A 22,299-nucleotide genomic window follows, 5' to 3' on the forward strand; every position below is an offset into this window, starting at 1 on the left:
CTCAATTGGATTTGATTTGTTAGACTGGCTCACGGGCTTGCAAACTGCAGGGTACGTAGTGCCTATCTTGCTTGATTTATGCAGCGGATAGAACTGCAGGTCATGCTCCTGCTTGTGTTTATGGTGCAGTTTTAACATCTTTCCTAAGTTTCTGGGTCAACTGGATATTGGCACTTATTGCAATTTGAACCAATCCACCAAAAGAGCAGTCGGCAAAAATGACTGATGCTATTTGGTATGCAAGCTAATTAAGAGGAGCTTTCCACTCACTAACAAATCATTCTAATCGTAATTGCACAAGAATATAAGGAATTGGGTATCAGTGAACGGTTCTGCCGGCAACACCTCATCCACCCTTGTTCTCCAGTAACATATTGCGCAACTTGATTAGCACAAAAAAAAAATTTGCATTGCATAAATTAAATTTAGATCATTTTCTTGCAGAAATTCAAGTTTAAAGTTTTTGAATTTTCTTTTAAAATTTTGAAAAATACTAAAAAGAAGAACGTAACATTTATAATTATTTAAGAAATTCAAACTATAGTCTATTAACAGTTTTTTCACAATCAAATGTGCTCTAAAGGAGCGAAAAATAATGGAACACATACATGCACATTATGATATTTGCAAAATGTGGGCAGTTAATTGTCATAAAAAATTATAGTAAAAATACAATTATTGAGAAATATAATTATTGTTACTAATATTACAATTTCTACTGCAATGATAGCATCCTGCTAATTATACAGGATGCCGCTACTAAAGGGGAAAAAAACAAAAAACAAAAAAATAATAATAACAATAACGGGATACAAATACAAGTTTTTTTTTTTTTTTATGTACATCAAATTAAAAACAAAATGCATTAACAGGGGAAACACACTGAAGGAAAATATGCAAAATTTGATCAAAATCTCTTTATTATGCTGGGTTCAAATCTCGTGAAGCTTGACCCTGCCATCTGCATCAACAGAAGTCACGCAAGATTTCATAGAAGTAATTAGGGAACCTCCACCCAAAAGAAGGGGAAAAAAAAAGGATCACATAGTTGATGATAAAAACATATGAATAGAGGGCATATTTCCCCAAAACAAAAGTAATCAATAAGGGGAATATCACTGCAGCATCCAAGCAATCAGATGCAGGTCTCTCTCTCTCTCTCTCTCTCTCTCTCTCTCTCTCTCTGTATATATATATATATATACATATACACACAGGCACATACACCTGCACACATATGAGCACTCCTATTTCTTAAATCAATGCAGAAGACCCAAAAAAGGAGAAAAAAATCACTAAAACAACCTTGAGAGCAAGAATCTTGCAAGTGGGCTTAAATTGGAATTCGAGGGAAGTTCCTTGCTCTGTTGCTTCCTTCTGTTATCAGCTTCCGCACTTGCAATCTCTGTTTCTTCGAGTGCTGTCTTAGCCTTTGTGAAGAGACGAGCAGCCAGCTCCTGCAAATCTTTCAATGAAGACTCCTTTGAACTGCACAAATTTCATTCAAATACTGAACTACCATACAAAATATGACTTATATCGAGTAATAAACAAATACAATCAATATGATAATATGAAAGAACTCGTAAACCTTCCCAGTCGCTGAAGCAACCTGCTGACAAAAACCTCACAAGATCCTGGTTTCATCCGCTCCATATCCATTAGTGTATTTGCCACCGCATGTGCAACAGACCCTTCTGAATCATCAGCAACAGCCTACATTGTGTACCAATAAACTGTAGAATATAAACATCCCATCTTGACACTATGTTTGCCTGAATGCCACTTGATGAAACATTGGAAAACAAGCATTGCATTGAAGCTTCAAACCTAAAACAAGGGTTTTCAAACACCATTACTCTATGTGGCACAAATCTTTCAAGGACTGCAATGACTTGCATCTGAGCTTCAAACCTAAAGCATTGGTTCTTACACACACATAAATGCCTAACGAAACTTCTAAATTCTATATTTTTTTAAGCCACCCATCTTGTTTCACATACCATTACTTCCAAAACTTTTCATTCAATATTTTGTATTTTTAAACAGGACCAGTTCTACCAACTATAGGTTTCATTACCTAGTATAACCCTTCAAAAAGGAAAAAATAATCTATTTGCCTAGTTCTGAACCCCTACTCTTCTTTTTCATCCAGTTACAATTTACTCATGGTCCAAAGTTTCGCCCAGTACAGGTTGGACTCTAGGTTCAAGTTTGTTGTACTCTTGGCACCTTATATCAGTTGAAAAGAAAGAACACCCAATGTACAAGGCTTCCAAACCACATCAGTTGTCAAGGAAGGGCATGATGTACACAGCCTTACCTCCTTACTTGGACAGGCCGTTTCCATGAGTTGAACCTGTCATCTCAGGCTGGGATGCAGCACCTTCACTGTTGGGCCAAGCCTTGCCCATGGAATGAAGAAAAGGGCTCGGCCAATAATTTGCACATGCAAGCTAAATATTGCAGTCTTAATTTTGAGCATTTTAAAATTACAGCCCCATTAAATTTCATTTTCCCAACTTGATGCCCCAAAAACAAATCACCATTCTACAGATCCTCAGTTCCAACTCCAAAGTACAATTGTGTAAAGCATGTTAAGAATTGCTTAAACTAAAAATGTTTAGCAATCTAAAATACATGCAATAATCATGAATGAACGGTTTGCTGTATCTTTTACTCTCAACATATATTCAATAAACATTATTCAGTGTAAAAGCTATACTGCAGAAACAGTTACAATAATCTTTTGAGCTGCTTATGTCTTATGTTGACTATAATTCTTTTTTCAAATTACACGACTTTTACATCATTTTCACATGGTTTCAGTTTTCATTTTAATACATTAAACCAATATCGATATTATAACTTTGCATTTAACCCAACATGAGTGGTTTCAGTTTTCATTTTTAATACATTAAACCAATATCAATATTATAACTTTGCATTTAACCCAACATGAGCTGCATGTCCGATATTGTGCCTTTTTAAAAAGAGGATAAACGATGAATTAAAAGGTCTCCAACGACGAGTCACCCATGCACAGAAGCCAATAAGAAAAACTAACTGCAGCCTAACAGTAACTAAAGAAACAGCTATCCACAATATCCACAAAAGATGTTGTTTAAGCAGAAGTTTCCTTTCAGTCAAAACCATGGTTTGATATTGTATTAAACAATTCCGATGCAAAGTTCAGGCCAACCAATAGCCTGATACTTGCATTGCTACACATAAAATACAGTATGGTTCTATCATACCTCCTGGCATTAACCATCCCACAGGATAGGGCTGGAGGAGGTTGTCTTCCTTGCTCATTTGGTACCAAGAAACTGCAAAGTAGCATTTGATGGCCTTTTCTCTACTTCAAAATTCTAAATATTTATTTCATATCTTTCAAGTTTGAGATTATAGAAGATTTAATTTTAAATAAAAAAAATACATTTAAAAATACCTTTAAATGAAAATCAACAATTCCAAAAAACGTAATACAGAGTTATTCACATCACATATGCTGGAAATAGAATATTTAAACAGAAACATCTCTGAGGGCTGACCTCTTTTAACGAAGGGATAAGCAAAGATGATAATGAAGCAGACGATGCTGCTGCAGAAAGTCTTGCACTTTCATCATCATCACTTGGTTGGCGTGATCTTGGAAGTACCTTCGGTGCATCAAAGTATTCCCGAGAATGTCTAGAAAAAAGTGTCATGTTTTAGAAATGGTTGAAATCAAACCATTTTTTTTTTCCCTTTAAAGCATGCCCATGTTAAACTTACCTGGAAGAATCAGACGTGTCTGACATTTGTTCTGTTCTATATTCCTGCCCATTTTTTGTGAACTTGCTCAACATAGACTTCGCTCGATTTCCTTTTCTTAATCCTCCTTGAATAGCAGCCTTAGCCTAGTAACAGAATAAAGCATGACAAAATTATTAACCAAAGCAAACATGGTTATATTTAGGATTGATAATACTTTTCAATATCCAAATATTTTTGAAATTTTTAAATGAACCTAAACTCGGGCAAGAAAGACAACCTTAGAAAGAATTAGGAAATAAAAAAGACATTTCTTTGGAGCAAAGAGAACCATAAAATAATATGCTGAAATTTACAAGAACAACTCAGAAATTTCAAAATAGTTCAAGAAGAATTCATAACATCCAGACAAAAATCCATGATTGTTTAATTGTGCATTGTGAAATTGAGTCGGTCATCATTATCAACCTATCAATCATAATCAACCTAACACTCACATCTTCTTCAAAAAAATCCAAAAAAATTATTCACTGCAAACAAATGAAGATTGAAACATAACATACAAAAGAAAGAAAGAACCTACTTCTGCAAGATTTATTGCACTGTCCTCAGAGGCACTAGAAGTTCTCTTTTGGATCCCCAGTCTAGACCTTGGGGTTCGAGGAGAATCAGAATCATCATGTTGTTCACGGAAAACAACTGTTCCACTAGTAGAAGCATCCTCAAAAGAAGCATATGTGTTGCTAGACTACATGGCACATATAATCTAATCAAGTTCATCACTACCATAACACAAGGAGACAAATACAGACATCTACAAAAATAATTTCAGCATGTCAACTAGATAACTTTTATACCAGTGTACTTTGATCACTAAACAAGGCAGATGATTGAAGTCCTCTTGGTGTTCGTACAACAACAGTTCCCGATCCACTCACAGAGAATTCTTCCTGAAAATTGGGCATTTCAAACACATTCAGAGAGAGACAGAGAGAGAAGCACAGATGGCCCATATATATATATATATATATATATATATACACACACACAACACAAGCTAGCTCAACTCATTTCGCATGAATATCAGTTAAATCAACGATGTAGAAAGGGACAAGAAAGGAGAAGAAAAGGAAAAAGTAGAGATGAAGACAGGATTATGGAAGACAGAATCTAAGAGAAATCTGCGAATCAATATTCTGCAATAATTCATTCCCCAATTCTTAACATAAGCCTAACATTTACAGGAAATTCAAAAATATAAACTGAATAAAAATTGCTTAAAATATAAAATATAAACAGGTCTTCAATAAGGAGATTGTTAAAACTTGATATACATTGTTGCCTCACAAGCTAACAGCTAAAGCTTTTATGTAAAGTGGTAACTGAACTCAGTATTAGAGCTACAGTTGCCAGGAGGTATTGGGTTCAAGTCTTGTTGCTATCTTTATTGTGTGGAAGTTAAAAATTATATTATTCCTCAAAATGGGAGTTATTCATCGTTTATTTCTCTCTCCAAGTGCATTTAAGCCACATGTGCATGGGACTGTTAAAGCTTGATATGGGCCCACAACCAAACAGCTTAAGCTATTAGGTAAAGTAGTAATCTAGCAGAGAATTTCAAAATTGTAGGAAAGGTATTTGTACCTGTGCCTAGTGTATCTGTGAAACAGATGATGTTGTGAGCCCCAACCTGATCCCCATTGCTTAGCTTCCCCAAATATAAAGAATAAGCAGCTTGGGTTTATTTAACTCAACTGATAATTTGAATGAAATTGGACTAGATAGGTCAAGACTAAAAACTTTCTGCTCAGTCAGCAGCTGAATAAAAAATTAGAACAAAAATTGAATCACACTGCTCTGCTGACCTTCATCAAGCAATTTAATCTTTAATTTGAGCAGAGTTAACCATTTGACACCAAATTTTTAAATAAGCAGAAATTTGACTTGATGCTCCTGAAGGCCAAACCAAGCTTTGAGGGGCAAACTACCTCTGATTCACTCAAAGCATAACACTTTTTCCCAGCTAATACAGATGGGAAGCTAAGATTTCCATGTCTTGTGACAAATAGCTTCATTCCCAATATTTATTCGATCAAATCAGCTTATTTCACAATCGATATATTCAGATAAGGTCAGAGAAAATTGCTTATTTTCCCTTTCTATTGAGTCCTAGGTCATAATTCATATAGAGGGAGCAAGAAGGTGAGAAATATATTCTTACATCTTCATAATAATTACCCTGCTTTTCCCCATGGAATGGATCACTAAACTCTTTCACAAGGGAAATTTCTGATGATTCATGAAGTGCACCTCCAGATCCAGACAACCATTGATTCCCAGTGTCAGAAGCTTTTTTTGGTGTAGCCTGATTATAAGAAGCTTCAGGTTTCTTCTCTCTAACCTGCGGTGGTCTTATAACACTTCGAACAGTCCCTGTACTTTGTGACCCACTAATGCTGAAGTCCCATCCGGCATTTTTTAGGGCTTTGCCCTGAGCACTGTAGATCAGAAAGAGTTGGTCAAAATTTGTCTAAAAAACAAGCAAACCAGAAGGGAAACAGTTCCAACCCACCTGACTCGAACAGTTTCTTCACCTCTTGCATCTCTTGTCACTCTCACAGTGTCAGATCCCTCGCCAAATCCTCTAGGACCATTTCTAGGAGTTTCTTCATCTTCTTTCAATTGGTACTTTGGACGCTCTCTATTTAGACAAAAAAAGGCAGGGTGTTATCACTATGCTAACTGATGTAACCAGCAGACTCCTATTTTACCATTTCTCAAAGAGACAAATGCACTAATGAAAATGCACGCCGCATGATGAACTGACAAACAAAATCACAACCCACTTTGTTCCTTGTACCCATGCTAGATACAAACTTGCATCATCCTTGTTGCCCAGATGATAATGCTAAAAACAAGCTTGGTAACCTCAAAGCTGAAATATAACAATATTAACAAAAAAAAGCACCTTATTCTCTCCAAAAGCCTTGGACCCTTCCTAGCATTCCTAATAAAACGGTGCTTTAGAAGTTCTTTGGCACTTGGCCTCTGAAATCAAAGACACAAAAAGAGATAAAATTAATAAAATGCACAAATATTAAATGATCATTAAGCTAATAACAGCTGGTTATGCAACCGCCTCAACTAAATCACATCAACATAGTTTCCAAAAGAGAGAAAGAGAGAGAGAGGGAGAGCAAAAAGCAATTTTCAAATCGAAGTCATATACATCAAATAAGTTTGAAATTGCAAATAAAATACTTAAAAAAGTAGTTTTCCAAATGGAAAGAATACCTGAAAAAGTAACTAAAACAAGTGACAACAATATGCATCCTAGTTGTATGCATCTCATGGCACAATTTGATTTTGATATGAACAGTACAAAGATGTTGAAGAGACAATGTATTAGCGTTATACCTGTTCAAAATAGCACATATGTTTTGGGAAAGTTATGGATGGGTACAGACTCCGCAGAATTAACTTAGGGTAAATAACAGTGACATCCCCGAGGTTTGTCACAATTACACTTACAACCCCTCTCATTTCAAAAATTTTACTACTATCCCTTTTCAATCAATTTTAATCAACCATATTAGAAACAAAAAAATGACACTAACAGCCTCACCTTTTAAACGAAGTTCCAAACAACTTGCAAACAATGTTATTTTGCTAATTTGAGAGATGAAAAATAAAATAACTTGGGCCTTAGACTGTTATAACAGTAAACAATGACTTTTCTTGTTTGCAATATAGCATTCACAATATTATCACAAAATATGGATGAAATAAATGTCCTTTTTACCTCCTCTTTTCTGCATTACTTAATGCAAGTTATTTAGAATTCCTGATTGGCGGCATATACTTTCCTCCTCTTTTTTTTGGCTATACACATACACAGATGTACATGTGTGAGCAGGCACATACACGTACACACGCTTGGTGTTCTTATGCTTCTAAACTGTAACCTCAATGGTGCAAGCATTATTCAATCTTTTTTCTTTTTTTTTTCTCATTAAGGGTAAATGAGTAGGGAGAAAGTTAGGAGGTAAAATATTAGCAACAAAAAACTCAAAAGCACATCTGTTCAAGGCATTATGCTTGCCTGTGACCGCTTGTTTTGTGTAAATGGGATGGGTGAAAATCATTAAGGTCCTCAGAGTGTTGTTGGTTGCTCTCACCAGTCATCATTCAATGCCTTGCAAGCTTCCATTGCAGAAGGAGCAAAATAACAGTATAAGGATGAGGAAATCGTGAGGATGGATGCAATGCGATTACTCTAACATATTGCAGAGGCAAATGAAAGAATCACTCCTTTACTAGGCTAGAGCAATGCCTCTCCAAATGATACCCCACACTCGGTCACTCCTTCAATAGGCTAGAGCAACACCTCTCCAAGTGATACCCCACACTCGGTCAACGATCCAACAACCTGGAATCGTCCAAGAAACAACAAGAAACGAGACACTATTTGCTGCGTACAACAACACCCTCACAAAGAGAAAGTTAGTACAATTTCAGCACTATATACTTCAAGCTAAGGTTTAATGTTTGTGGATTTGTGGATCAATGGGAAGAGCACCCATGTTATGGCGGATATCGGGGCAACCCATAAGCGTGCCTCACAGGTGGAAGCATAAAGGCTCAACTTAAACACGGAGAGGAATATATGATACATGAAAGTGGTTAACGGGGATTTAAGATACATGAAAGCGGTTAACTCTACAACTCAGCCTACTCTAGGAGTAGCGAAGCAAGTGATTATGAAGCTTGGACAATGGGAAATACATGCAAATTTCACAACCAAACCGATGGATGAATTCCAAGTGATACTTGGAATGGGATTATTGAGGGAGACTAAGGCAGTATCGATGTCGTTTTAATAGTTTCCTTTGATAGCAAATCACCCTTGCATGGTGTAAGCCGCTGCAAAGAAAAGGAGCAACGAGAAGTTCATCCCATTTATGCAACTTAAGAAGGGATAAAGAAAGGTGAGCAAACATATGTTCCCACATTGGTGGTGGAAGAAGTAGGCCAAGAGCAAGTGCCTACTACCATCCCACAAGTGTTGGATGAGAAGAAAGTTGTAATGTTGGACAAGTACAAAGAAGTGCTATGACAAAGAACATCAAATTACTTGGTCATGTGATTGAACAAGGTCGTATCCAAGTGGAAATGGGGAAGGTGAGAGCTATTCAAGATTGGAAGATCTCAACGACAATAAAGGAGCTGTGTTCCTTTCCTAGACTCATCAACTATTATTAGAAGTTTGTGGAGGAGTACTCGAGGAGAATTGCCTCGTCGAAAAAGTTGTTACAGAAGGGTCATAGGTGGAACTAGATAAAGGAGTGCTAAGGGGCAAGGAGCCTCTAACAAATTGAAGAAATCCACAATGCCAAATCTAGTACTTGCACTTTCAAACATCATGAAGCCCTTCGAAGTACGAACAAATGTATTCAACTATGCCTTTGGCGGAGTCTTGTTACTTGATTGTGCATGAAAACGATAAGCTTAGTGGAAGCACACGACTCAAGAGAAGGAGATGCTTGCAGTAATACACTGTCTACACATGTGGTGGACGTACCTACTTGGATCAAAGTTTGTGCTGAAAACAAATAACTCAATTATTAGTCATAGCCAAGTTATCCCCCAAGCAAGCCTGTGGGCAAAAATTCCTGATGGAACTTGATTTCTTTTTCAACCACAAAGCGAGGTGAATGAACCAATGTCACAAATGTATTCAAGCTTGTAGCCTTACAACTAGTAAAAGATTTCACCATAAGTTACCATGAGAATGTGTAAAGTTACCACGACAATGCAGGAGCGCATTAAGAACCTTGTCAAAGATCCAATTGCCCAAAACCTCATGAAGTTGGTGGAAGAGGGCAAAGCACACCAATTATGGATAGATGGATTGTTGTTGACACGACTCTTTGTGCCTCGAGTTGGTAACTTGAGGAAGACACTATTGAGAATGTCATGACACCATGTGGGCAAGCCACCCAAGATGACATTGCACTTTGGCATTTTTGAAGCAAAGGTATTACAGGCCACACATGCATGATGAAGTGATAAGCATACCCAAACTTGTCTTCACCTACTAGCAAGACAAGGTTGGGCAAAAGAAGATTGCAAAGCTTTCAAAGCCTCTTTAAGTACAAATAAGACCATGAGGAGTGTCTCACTTCATTGCCAACATACCTAGAGTTGAAGGCACATGGTGTATACAAGCAGTTATAAATAGGTTTTCAAAGTAGAGCATTTTCATAGCCGCACCAACATATTGTTTCAACAAAAGAAAAAACCCATTTTTTTTTCAAACATATAAAGAGGTGTTCCCCAAGATAACATCAGTGACTAGGACACGAAATTCATAAGGAACTTCTTGGCACAACTTTTCAAAATCCTTGATTCACAACTTGGCATCTCTTTAAGCTACCATCGAGAAACAAATGGATAGACGGTGAGATTTAATGGGCTACTAGAGAAGTACTTGCCCCATTTTGTCACTGCCAAACACAAGAATTGGATGTAACTACTCAATGTGGCTTAATTATGTTTCAATGCCCAAAAAGCTCAACAACCAACAAGAGACCTTGTGAGCTTGTAACAAGCCAGCAGCTGCTATACCTTACATGGTGAATGATTTGTATAGAGGAAAGGATCCAAAAGTGTAAATCTTCACCAAAGAATGGAAATAGAATGCAGAGATCGCCTGAGATTACCTAGAGAAAGCTTCCAAGCAGATGAAAAAGTGGGCAGATCAAAGGAGAAGATCATTGCACTTCCAATGTGGGTGCCTTAATACTTTTTAAGCTCTATTTGGAAGAAATCAAGGCTCTACAAGATCGAGATAAGCAACTACTATGCAAATATGAAGGACCAATCCCTATCTTGGCCAAAGTCGAGAAAGAAAAGAAGTTGAACACATGATGCATCTTCAACCAAGTCGGAGGATCAACCTTGGTACAATCTTTCCAAGACAAAGTAAGAGAGAACTTTCACTTCACTCCTATCTCTCATTTGAATTCCGAGGAAATTTCATTGTTAGTTAAAATTTTGACAAGCTTCGCTAAAATTTAGAGATTTTGATAAATTTCGGATGATTCGTTGAGATTTTGACGAAAATTATGCAAGATGGAAATCGACTACCATTTCGATTTCGAGGGTGACAAAAACCGGAAATTTCAACAATTTCGTGGAAATTTAAGACCATGCTTGTGACTACTTGTCTTGTGTACAAATAGAAGCATATGTTTTATTCTTTGAGTAAGAAAATTCATTTAAGTGTAAAATGGGAGTATGATTCCTAGTTCAATTTGATGTTTCCTAGTGTCAGAAGCTAGAATAGCTCTTTAGGAGAGGTTGAGTGTTTATCAGTCATTGTAAAACTCACTAGCTTTTGTAAAGCATGTTTAGCCTACTTGCTCCCCTTGCTAGACAAACATTACCTAAAAAGGTGTTAACAATGAATTGCATTACTTTATACTTTTCCACATGACTCTCGTCTACTTTCATATTTGTGGTATGCTTTTGACTAACAAGTTAAGCAAGACCGCTATAGCTAGTGTCGCATGCCCTTCACAAGGTGTGAAGTGTTTGGCCCATGATGATAAGGGAGGTAATAGGTGCAATTATAAGAACCCTACGTTGGAATAATAGGAATTTAGTGGATGTGAATAAGTGTCACGTAGTTAGAGAGAGTATGTCAAAAGCCCTCCCTTGCAGTTGTTGCAACAAGGTAAGCTTGAATCGGTTGATAGGCTTCTAATTCATTGAATTTCAAACTCATGTTTTAAGGATTAGGAGTGTGTTCCTTATTCCATTGCATATAAAGTTGTTTCTAGAGGTGATAGTCGTTCACTCTTTTCATTTTATTGGAGTTTCATAGGAATGGTCAGCGGTGGGTTTTCTTCAGTTTATGAACCCCTCTAGGTATGGTCTTTGATCTCCATTTTGGGATAAGTTTTTCTGTGTATTTGGCTTTTGTGCTCCTAACTAGGTTTTACAAGGGTATTTTGATGTCGTTAGATTTTCATTGGTGAAGCAAGTTAGTTCCTCTAGTATGGAGTGCAAGGCATGGGTTAAGGGATTTCCCTTTGGCTAGAAGTATGAATAGTTCCCTTCCCCCAAAGATTTGAAGGAAGTTGCTTACTATTTAGTGCCTAATTAGATCCTTATGTTGTAGTCATTGGAGGATGCATTTCTTAACCTCTATCAAGAAATTTTAACTACACCAATTTCAAGTCTTGTAAAGCTAGGTGAGGTCCTACTCTGTTTTGGATTGAAATATGTCATTTACGCACACTTTCTTTATTTCTATTTGCAAGGAGTGTTAAGAGCTTGCTATACATTGTTGGTCCACAAAATAACTTAAGTTTTTAGGTAAAGTGGTTGTTAACATGGTATTAGAGCTATGGTTTAGGTCCTAGGTTCTAGTCTCCTAGTCCACATTTATTGTGTGGTGTTATTTATTGATTGTTTCTCTCCATGTCCAATCAGGCCGCACGGATGGGGGAGTGTTGAAAGTTTGATATATTTTGTTGACCACAACCTAGCGGCTTAAGTTTTTAGGTAAAGTGGTTGTCTAACAAAGAGAATTTAAGAAATTGTTCATTTGAGGGCTAGGAGGGTTTTAGGTTTAAGAAGAGATTGAAAAATTTTATAGAGGCTTTGAAGAAAAGGAATATGAAGGTTTTTAGTAGCATAAGAGTTAAGAAAGCTTACATCACAGGGGAGATAAAGGTCTATTCCTCCTATGGAGGATTTTGGCACTCACTCTATAGATATATGACTTTGAGGAGAATGTCCCTTTTCGAGGAGTCTCACTTAAGAATGATTTGGAGGGTTAACTTCTAAAGAAATGCACTAGAGGCAAAAGGTTAGATTAAATGGGGAAAGGGAAAGGATTGTACTTCAAAGTTCTTTTATAGGGTTGTTGAAGAGTTGGGTAAAATGAAAGACCTAATCACCATGATAGGTGCTTTATATATATATGTTGAGTACATACCAATTACCATTATACCCTTACTAACTCACACTTACTAGCATAACACTAGCACAAACCAATAATGTTGAATGACCAAAATAACCATTAACTCTCCCCCCTCAAATTGGAGCATAGATATCATATGCTCCTTGCCTATTACAAATGAATTTACCACGAGCCCCTCCCCACCTTCCTCCTATAGGCTATAGTGAATAAATAAGAAAGTTGCAAATTAGAGCTCACATGACTAATTATAATGAGCCTGGGAACAAATTTCTCCCGAACAAAGTGGCAATCAACGTGAATGTGTTTTGTCCGCTCATAGAAGACCAGGTTGGAGGCAACATTAATAGTAGCAACTTGGTTACCACACATCAACTCCATAGAGCAAGAATGTCGAAAACCCAATTCTTCCAATATATTCTTCAACCAAAGAAGTTCATATGTAGTGTGAGCCATGGCCTATACTGTGACTCAACACTTGACCTGACCACCATAGTTTGTTTCTTACTCTTCCAAGAAACCAAATTACCACCAACAAAGATACAAACCCAGTTGTGGATCTTCTACCAAAACGTGACTCAGCCCAATCTGCATTTGTATATCCATGAATTGGATTATAAGAACTTGTCCCTTAAATTCAATTTGATCACCATACTTTAATTCCTACAATTTTGGTCATCCTAGTCCTAGAATTTGTTTAATGTCATCCCAATCCAACAGTTGTTAAGGAGATCATATAGAATTCTTCACTAACGTCCCAGTCAACAACCCCTAGTGCCCAGTCAACATCCATTCAACATCCCTTGTAAAGCATTCAATGAATGGACCTCACCCACCAAATTACCTAATCAATCCTCTCTTGTACCTATTCGAACATTGTGTGAAAATTTTTGTGTATGAACATAACCGTCGAAAAACACCCATCATCAATCATTGTTGTCATTATCCCCATCAGGACTATCAGGTCCAATAGAACATGTCACAGTAGGGCAACTCCAGACCCACTACCATCCTCTTTTTCTGAATCAAGTCCTGGAACAATTTATTTATGAACTTCGCCACCGTTGTCACAATGCCAACCTCAACATAGAGCTTTTGCTACTACTTCTTCGAAGGGCTATTCATAACAGCGGCGTAGGTAATTGTTGTGGTGACGAAGGGCGAGGAAGAGTACTAAAGCTAAGCTAAGATTTTGTAGAGGTAGAGCATAAGACAGTAAGGAGCAGAGTGCCACTAACAAAGAGGAGAAGCCATAGAAGCCAACACAATGATGAAAAATAAAGTTTCTTAAAGAGAGAAAAGAACCCCACCAATCCTACTGCACATCCCAAAAATAAATAGAGAAAATCTAGGAACATAAGACACCCCCCCCCCCCCCCAAAACCAAAAAAATGAAGTAAAAACACATGAAAATAAACGTAACCCAGTTCATCAAAATCCATTAAAAACACTCCCATCCCAAAGAAAACTTTGATTTCAAATGCTAAGAAGACCAGGTGGTGGTGATTGAGGTGGGGGTTGTGGCTGCTCCCTTATTTCTCTTCTTACAATGGTTTGGGATCCATGGTTGTGATGGCTAAGATGCAAGGGGAGAAGACCCTGTGGAGTCTCCAGCCTGTTTTGGGTTTGTGTGGCTAGGGAAGCTATGTAAATATCTGGACAACTTCTCAAATTGTCGAGCGCACAATGGTCTGCTCTTCAACAGGAAACTTTGCAACATAGAAGACATGCATCACCTCATGAAGAGGAATTGTGGAGAGTTTTGGGTCTAGAATTTTTAGGACTCCTTCCTTGTTGAAATTAGTCATCTTTCTCATCTGCTAAACTATGTCCACACCATCCCCAAATTCATGGAGATGGGAGCAGCAACAGCCATGACAAGGCTCTTCCATTCATGGAGTACCTTTCAAAGTCCCATCTACCAAAGCCTCCCCGCTTCCTCCTCTTCCTCGCCCTTTGTCACCACAACAATTATCTACACTACTGTTACAACCAACCCAAAGAAGAAGAAGAAGAAGAAGAAGACGCACCTTCTTCCCCATCCCACTGAATGTGTTGAATCAAACTGTGAAACTCTGCAGAGGATTCCTTTGGGGTGGGAGGAAAAAGCCACTGGTTGCATGGAAAGATATCTGTGTCCCCAAAACAGAAGGGGGCTTGGGAGTTGTTGATTTGAGCTCTTGGAACAAAGCACTGCTAACCAAAACCTTGTGGAACATACATTCGAAAAAAGACTCTTTGTGGTCAAAATGGATGCATCATGTGTATTTGAGCAATACAACCATCTGGGAAGTGACAGCAAAGAAAGATGACTCCAATCTCTTTAAGAAACTGCTGGAAATTAGAGATCAATTGAAGGAAAAATGTGGAGATGAGAGAAATGCCACTGAACTGATGGGAAGATGGGAAGCCGACAATCACTAGTGCTATGAATTCTGGAGAAACAGAAATCAGATTGTGCCGTGGGCTAGAGAGGTCTGGTATAGTGCTATCCTGCCCAAGCATGCATTTTGCCTCTGGTTAACAGTGAAGGGAAAGCTCCCTACTTGTGACAAAGTAACTGTAGAGGGAATGGATCATAACTGTACTTATTGCAAAGCTGGTCCCGAGACCCTTGAACATTTATTCTTTAGATGCAATTTCACAGCTGGTGTATGGAAGAAAATCAGAGAGTGGCTGGGCATAAGGAGGGAAATGAATACGATAAAAGCCGCTGTAAAATGGCTTCATAAAGAGGTTAAAGGAAATGGATTTTGCTCGGTTGGAAAAAGAGTTGGTTTGGCGGTTATAGTATATTTTGTTTGGCATTTCAGAAATAGAAGTAGGTTTGAAGGTCATACTATTACCGCCCAGGAAATGGTCCCATATATACAAAAACAGATTTATAGGGCCGTATTTGATAAATTTGGTATAAATACTTGTGCTTAGTTTAGAGAATGAAGGATGTACTTGAGATGTAAAAGAAATATAACTGTTTTTTCCTGGGAATGCCCAGGTTTATGATGTATGTACTTTCTTGATGTATTTTGAGTACAAACCATTGAGATAGGCCATTAATGGCCCCAGGGAATGCCCAGGTTTTGATGTAATCTTTGGACACATGCACTGTATTGTATGTTGGGAACTTGTTCCCCTTTGGCCTGGGAATGCCCAGTGGAGCTGTAAATATACATATTTGATCAATATACTTTTACCTTTGATCAAAAAAAAAAGAAGAAGAAGACGCAGGAGCAGCAAAAAGACCCAATTTGTCCCAGCAGTGACGATGATGGAAGTGATTGACGGTGGGTGTTTTCCAGCTATTATGGCATACATAGAAAAATTGTCACACAATTTATGAACATGTAACTAGAGAGGATTGATTAGGTAATTTGTTCGGTAAGGTCCATTAATTTGAATGTTTTAAAAAGGATGCTGAGACATTGGGAGTTGTTGACTGGGAAATTAGTTAAGCATTCCATCTTATTCCCTTAACGACCATTCGTTTTTGCATGACATTGAACCAATTATAGGACTTGGATGACTAAAAGTGCAGGAACTAAAGTATGGCAACCAAATCAAATTTAAGCGGCAAGTTTAGTGCCCATTTTCATAATTAACCCTCCATGAATAAAAGTGTGACCTTGATCCTAATATAAGAAACCTTTCTCAAGCGCAACTTTGAGATATATCAAGATGCGAATTACTGCACTCCAATGACTTGTTCTCAGAGAATCAAGAAACTAACAACATTTGTTGTGAAAGAGATATCCAATAGAGTAGTTGTGAGATAATTCAACTTTCCAACAAATCCCTGGTACCATCTTGGGTCAGGCAATAAATCACACATATATGGCACTAACTTCTTGTTAGGAGCCTCTTGCCACCCATCCAGGCTCATAGAAAATCTTTTATAAGCTAGGTCCCAAAAAGAAGTAGGATTCCCACAAGGATGCCTCTAATTGGTCAACTCAAAACCCCACAACCTGCTATCTCTAATTGGTCTTATCTCTCTCTCTCTCTCTCAACAAATCAAATCTAGAAATTGTGGAAGAAAACAAATCAAATCTAGAAATTGTGGGAGAAAAAATTATATTTGAACTCTCTCAAAACAGAGCAAACCAGTCAAATCTAGAAATTGTGAAAGAGAAAAATATATTTGAATACCCATGACAACCCCAAAAAAAAAGCCCCAGTTGAATCTTTTTGAAGCAATCAAAGATCTTTTATGCCATCGTCATCAAATAGCAACAGTTCCAACCTCAGATCATCATTCTCAGAGCCTCTGCTGTCGTCATTCATCCATCTTGTCACCATTGGAGGTTGCAGGACCCAGATCAATCAGTTCAATCAAGTCAGACTGGTCCAGTCCAACAAATCAGACTGAATGGTTCAGTGAAATCAATCAAAGCAGGAGTGAATCAGAATCAGAACCAGCCAGATAAAAAAGAAAAATAAAAGAAAAAAAGAAACAATAGGAACCAATTTGATCCAACTGTTTACAAAGTAGTTCAAATGCATGAATGGAAACAAGTAAGAATGGGTGGAAAAACAAATCCATGAGTTCAGGCACCTTCACTCAATTCTCAAGTCGTCTCATTTCAAATCAGATTGACTGTAAATTTGATCATAACTCAAAAGTTCCAAGCTTTTGAGTTCAAGGTTTCTGCTCTCTTGCTGATCCAGATCGAAAACAAAAGAGTTGTCGGCCTTGATATCAGCCTGAATGTTGTTCATGTCTATAATAGTTTACCTACTCCAGTACAAGCTTCAAGCAAGCTGGATTATGGAATCAGGGTTGCTTAGCTCACAGAAGAGTGAGATTCAGAAATGATATTTGATTGATTCAACCAAATTAAAACATATTATCTATTGCAGTGTCCAACTGGGGGGAAAAAAAAAAGTTAACATGGTCTTTTTCATCAGTGCTGAGTTCAGAGGCAAGCTCCAATTACCAAGTGGAATCTCATGTGACAAATAATGGAAGAAAATCTCACCGCGATTAATTAAAGTGAGAGATGTACTTCAGATTGTGTGCATTAGCCCAACGTAATAAAGATGCTGATATACACATGCTTGAGTTTCAAAAATTAGTTTATTGATGTTCTTTTGATGAAGATAAACTGTTACGCATAGTTCTACATATTCAGGGGCTCCAGTATTACTTACGCATTGAGCTACAATCCAGCAACTTTAATTCACTTGATCAAGCCACTGCCTTTGCTATGAATGTTGAGAAAAACAGTAAATATTGGTGGGATACTTGTAAGAAAATCTGTTTCACATGAACCATCTCCTGCCCCTACCAATCTGCTAGATTCCAAGCATTTTGAACACTACGATTGACTGCTATAATTGGGGGCAAAAAAAACACTATTACCACAATTGTCCTACAAAGACTCGTGTTGCTGTAGTAGAAACTGCTAAAGATCCAGAAACTAAGGCTATGCCTGGTGAGATATCCATCCATGATAAGATTGTGACCCACTCAAGTATTATGGGGATGAAGATAAAGACGTAATTTTGCTAGTGTGCACGTCAGCTTTAACTCAAGTTTGAGTTTCTTTTTTTTTTTTTTTTCCTCCACAAAGGGATATTGATGCAGCCGGCATGAAGGAGATTTTACATTTTTAATTATATTTTCATTTGTTTTATTTATGGTATTTTTATTAGGATGACATATCTAAAATTTCGAGATATTTATTTTCAGAATTAATATTTTTATTGGACTTGAATAAAGAATAAAGTTGTTGGACATTGGTCCTGAATCACAGAAACTTGTCAAAAATATGTAAAATGGTCAACATACGAGAGAAATCATTCGCACTACCCAATAAAGAAAAGAATGGTATGATCTGCAAAATATAAGTGTGACATAGACACATCCTCATTGGCCTACGCTAAAACCCACTACAAGATTTATTCAAATCCTCAAGTCTCCTCTCTCAATCATTTTATTCAACATATCTGCCACAATAGAGAATAAGAAAGAGGATAATGGATCCCCTTTCTTAGTGCACCTAGAAATTTCAAACCATGGCTTGGCCTCTCCATTGACTAAACGAGAAAAAACCAGAGACCACAGGCACTTCCTAATCCACTTCCTCCATCTCGTCCCAAGCCCTTCTTTTTCCACAACCCTATTCAAGTAACCCTAACTAACACAATTGTAAATTTTTCATGGTCCAGTTTCAAAGACAAGTATCTTTTACAACCTCATTTGCCCCCAAAGCTGCATCGAAAATCTCACAATCACCAATAAAAAAGCAATTTGGTTATGGGAAATAGTGCTCATGAAAGTCCCAGATAAAATGTTGAGGCCTTTTTCCATTTCAATTTCAATTTCATAAAACAATAAAAACTGGCAGTAAAACATGGAATTTTTCTGAAACTTTAAAAACAATAAATAAACATAATATTTCAAGATTTAACAGTATAATATTGTCAATAAACTTGTTAGATTACCACTTTAACTTAAAGCTCAAGCTGTTAGGTTGTGGCCCAACAATGTAATCAAGCTTTAACACTCCCTCGCACGTGCAGACCAACAGCACGTGGAGAGATAAACACAAATAAATAGCACCCATAATAGGGAACACAATAATTTTTTTTTAAATACCACACAGTATACACAGGCAATAAGACTAGAACCCAGGACCTCTTGGTAACCAGTTCCGATACCATGTTAGATTACCACTTCACCTAAAAGCTTAAGCTGTTAGGTTGTGGGCCAACAATGTATATCAAGCTTTAACAAAACAAAATGACAAGTATGTGGCGTATAAGATGCAATAATTGTAAAATGGTAACAATATTAACATCTTCATTTATTGTTGATAAAACTCTTCAACAAGTCAAATATTAGCTCTGATGCTAATAAAAAAAATTAGATTAAAAAAAGGCAAATAACATATTGTTGTTATGATCAAAGTTTAATTTTACATAAATTCTAAATGCTATTATTCCCAACCTTCTTGTAAAAATCTTCATTTCCGACAAAAAAAGAAGATTTACTAAGATTTAAAGTTCCAATTTGGAGGGTTTTAGTTTCAAATTTCAATTTCAAGAAAGTGCCAATAATTGAAATTTTCAAAAAAAAAAAACACTGAAATATCAAATGGTCAATTAATTTTGGATGATTTGAAGAAATTTTGATGAAAATTTTATACAACAGAAATGATTGCTGTTTTGACTTCTAGGGTGGTAGAAAGCGAAAAGTCAAAAAATTTCGTGGAAATGTAGGACCATCTCAAAAGGGATGAGTTCTTACCTCAGCAGGCACCTTTCTTAAACACAGCGAAACAAATTCCTTCATAGGACGAGAAAAATGCTCATCTAGCTGTCCAACAAACAAAAAATACCAATCTTTTAAAACCTGGATAAATAATATTCCTGTCTACCAACTTATTCAAAATCAATCAACAAGAATTAGTCAGTGACATCAATAAATAAAAAAATAAACTATGAACAAACCTGTGGTGGGTTTTCTCGAGGTATGATGAAAAGAACTCTCATTGGATGGAGATCTGCAAGTGGAGGCTCCCCTTTTGCCATCTCAATTGCAGTTATCCCCAGAGACCAAATATCTGCCTGTATCAATTGAATGTCACTAATGTTGCAACTTGTTCATGGCATAATCATGTTAACACAGTCAAGATAGTGAAACAATAATACAACAAAAACAACAGTAGCAGCAGCGATTCAAAGTAATTCCCTAAATGTATCTTTCCCTGCCCCAGCCCCGGCCTCTGCCCCCAAAAAAAAAGTAAAGGAAAAATCCAACGTGAATACCTTCTCATTATATCCCTCTGAATTCTGTATTACCTCTGGAGCCATCCAGAAAGGTGTTCCTACAAATGTCTGTAATCGTTAAAAACATATTAGTGCAAAAGTATTGAGGCACACGCAGAATTTGTCAAATTACTTCCAAACATTTGACTTTAGAAAAGTTGGTTCTCTTGGCCACATGTGGTGGTACACTGCTAGGAGTATCCATTCATGAGGATCCCAAAATAATGCAGCCAGGTATAAAGAAACAGTTTTAATTTCAATTATAAATACATAATTTACTAGTGAGTAAATCATTCAATAAAATGCTAATTATTCATTTAATAAAAGAAAAGAAATTTACTAAGACAGCCAGCAACAGCAAGAAACTTTCATAGATTAAAATTACAAACTGCAAGGTCCAAATGGTTTCTAAAAGAAAAAAGGAAATGTTAATAGCTGCTGGTATTCTTTAGAAAAAAAAGCATACATATAGATCTGATGACTGATTCTCAAAACAGCAATAATCTACCGAAATCTCACGCGAGAAAAAAAAACAAGCACGATACTAAGCAATGAAAAGGCCAGCAATCACAGAGGTTGGGTTGACCAAGTGTGCAGCTCCAATGGTTTAGTGGCCCAGGCCATATTTGAAGGCCTTAAGGCCCATTCCAAGGTCAGCTCAAAGCCCCATTTGAGGTAATAAATAAATTCTCACCACACATTGTATTCACTTTTACCAATTCACTACCTAAATATTTTTTTAAAATGAAAACTAATTGAGCATTTTAGGGAATATTTAATATCAATGTAAAAAATTATCAAAATGAAAATCTGAATGAACACTAAGAACTAGATATTAAAAACCTGCGACTAGTTTGATTAGCATTACCAAACCTGAAACAAATTAACAACCTAATTGAGCATGTAGTCATTTTTGTACTCAGGCCAAAACAATTAATAAATAGGATTAGAATAATGAAGATGCAAAAGCATACAAATGAAAAGAATTTATAATTAAAATAGAAAATAATAATTGTTTCACTAAATATTTTATTTTTAAACTCATTTTTAGTACTCCAAGAATAAAATTATTGTATATGAAGGTCGAAAATTGGTGAAAATATTTTTGAATGATTTTATTTTTATTTTTTTCAAATATTTAGAAATTTTAGAGATTTTTATTTGAATATTATTCTAAATTCATATATATTCCATTTTAAATTTTTTACATAAAAAGAACATGCACACAATATTTAGTCCACAAAAATGTTCTGGATACTGAAGCACAGATTGTCACAAACTGCTGAAAATCAGAAAGTCTATAGTTGTTGCACAACTGAAAATTGAAAACTAGCAACACAAACAAATGCATTGTTGTCACCTGTTTCAGCACTGTATTCCAATGAAACAGAAAAAGAAATATAAATGATACCAAACAGCCCCTTAGATTTATCTATGATTTTTTTTCTGGATAGAAAAAGACATCATATTTATAGACAAAAATATACAATTGAGGATAAGAAATACTCCAAATAATTACAAAAACTCGCAACAAAACTAAACATATACAAGAAATCAATCTAAGACCACCAAACGATCTCTCTGAAAATCAAAAAAACCATCGCAGCCAAAAAATGCATGAGAAGAAAACCCATAATGATGCCAAAAAATGATTCTGTGCCACATCATCCACTGAACATGAAAAAATGCAATCATTTCGCTCAAGCCAAATCACCTATAAAGTAGCCAACATTGCACAACATACAGGGACTGGGTATGGGTCCAAAATACTATGCTCTGTTTGG

General features: G+C 36.6%; 1 protein-coding gene across 3 annotated transcripts in view; it reads right to left on the reverse strand.

The window, feature by feature from the left end:
* Nucleotides 1-623: 623 nt before the first annotated feature.
* The window catches only part of LOC131163733 (uncharacterized), a 51,813-nt gene continuing 30,137 nt past the window's right edge, over nt 624-22,299 (reverse strand). The window contains exons 9-21 of one of the 3 annotated variants that reach the window (XM_058120439.1): nt 20,516-20,584; nt 20,198-20,314; nt 19,995-20,063; nt 6,725-6,804; nt 6,329-6,457; nt 5,978-6,254; nt 4,614-4,706; nt 4,340-4,504; nt 3,778-3,902; nt 3,555-3,693; nt 1,592-1,716; nt 1,306-1,488; nt 624-961 (exon numbers count right to left, since the gene is read on the reverse strand). In XM_058120439.1, the coding sequence (XP_057976422.1) occupies nt 922-961; nt 1,306-1,488; nt 1,592-1,716; nt 3,555-3,693; nt 3,778-3,902; nt 4,340-4,504; nt 4,614-4,706; nt 5,978-6,254; nt 6,329-6,457; nt 6,725-6,804; nt 19,995-20,063; nt 20,198-20,314; nt 20,516-20,584 (1,611 nt within the window). In that variant the 3' untranslated portion in view covers nt 624-921. Of the gene's footprint in view, nt 962-1,296; nt 1,489-1,591; nt 1,717-3,554; nt 3,694-3,777; nt 3,903-4,339; nt 4,505-4,613; nt 4,707-5,977; nt 6,255-6,328; nt 6,458-6,724; nt 6,805-19,994; nt 20,064-20,197; nt 20,315-20,515; nt 20,585-22,299 lie in introns of all 3 variants that reach the window. The other 2 variants (XM_058120446.1, XM_058120453.1) reach the window with 2 other exon arrangements.

Source organism: Malania oleifera, chromosome 1, assembly GCF_029873635.1.
Source record: "Malania oleifera isolate guangnan ecotype guangnan chromosome 1, ASM2987363v1, whole genome shotgun sequence".
Taxonomy (NCBI): domain Eukaryota; kingdom Viridiplantae; phylum Streptophyta; class Magnoliopsida; order Santalales; family Ximeniaceae; genus Malania; species Malania oleifera.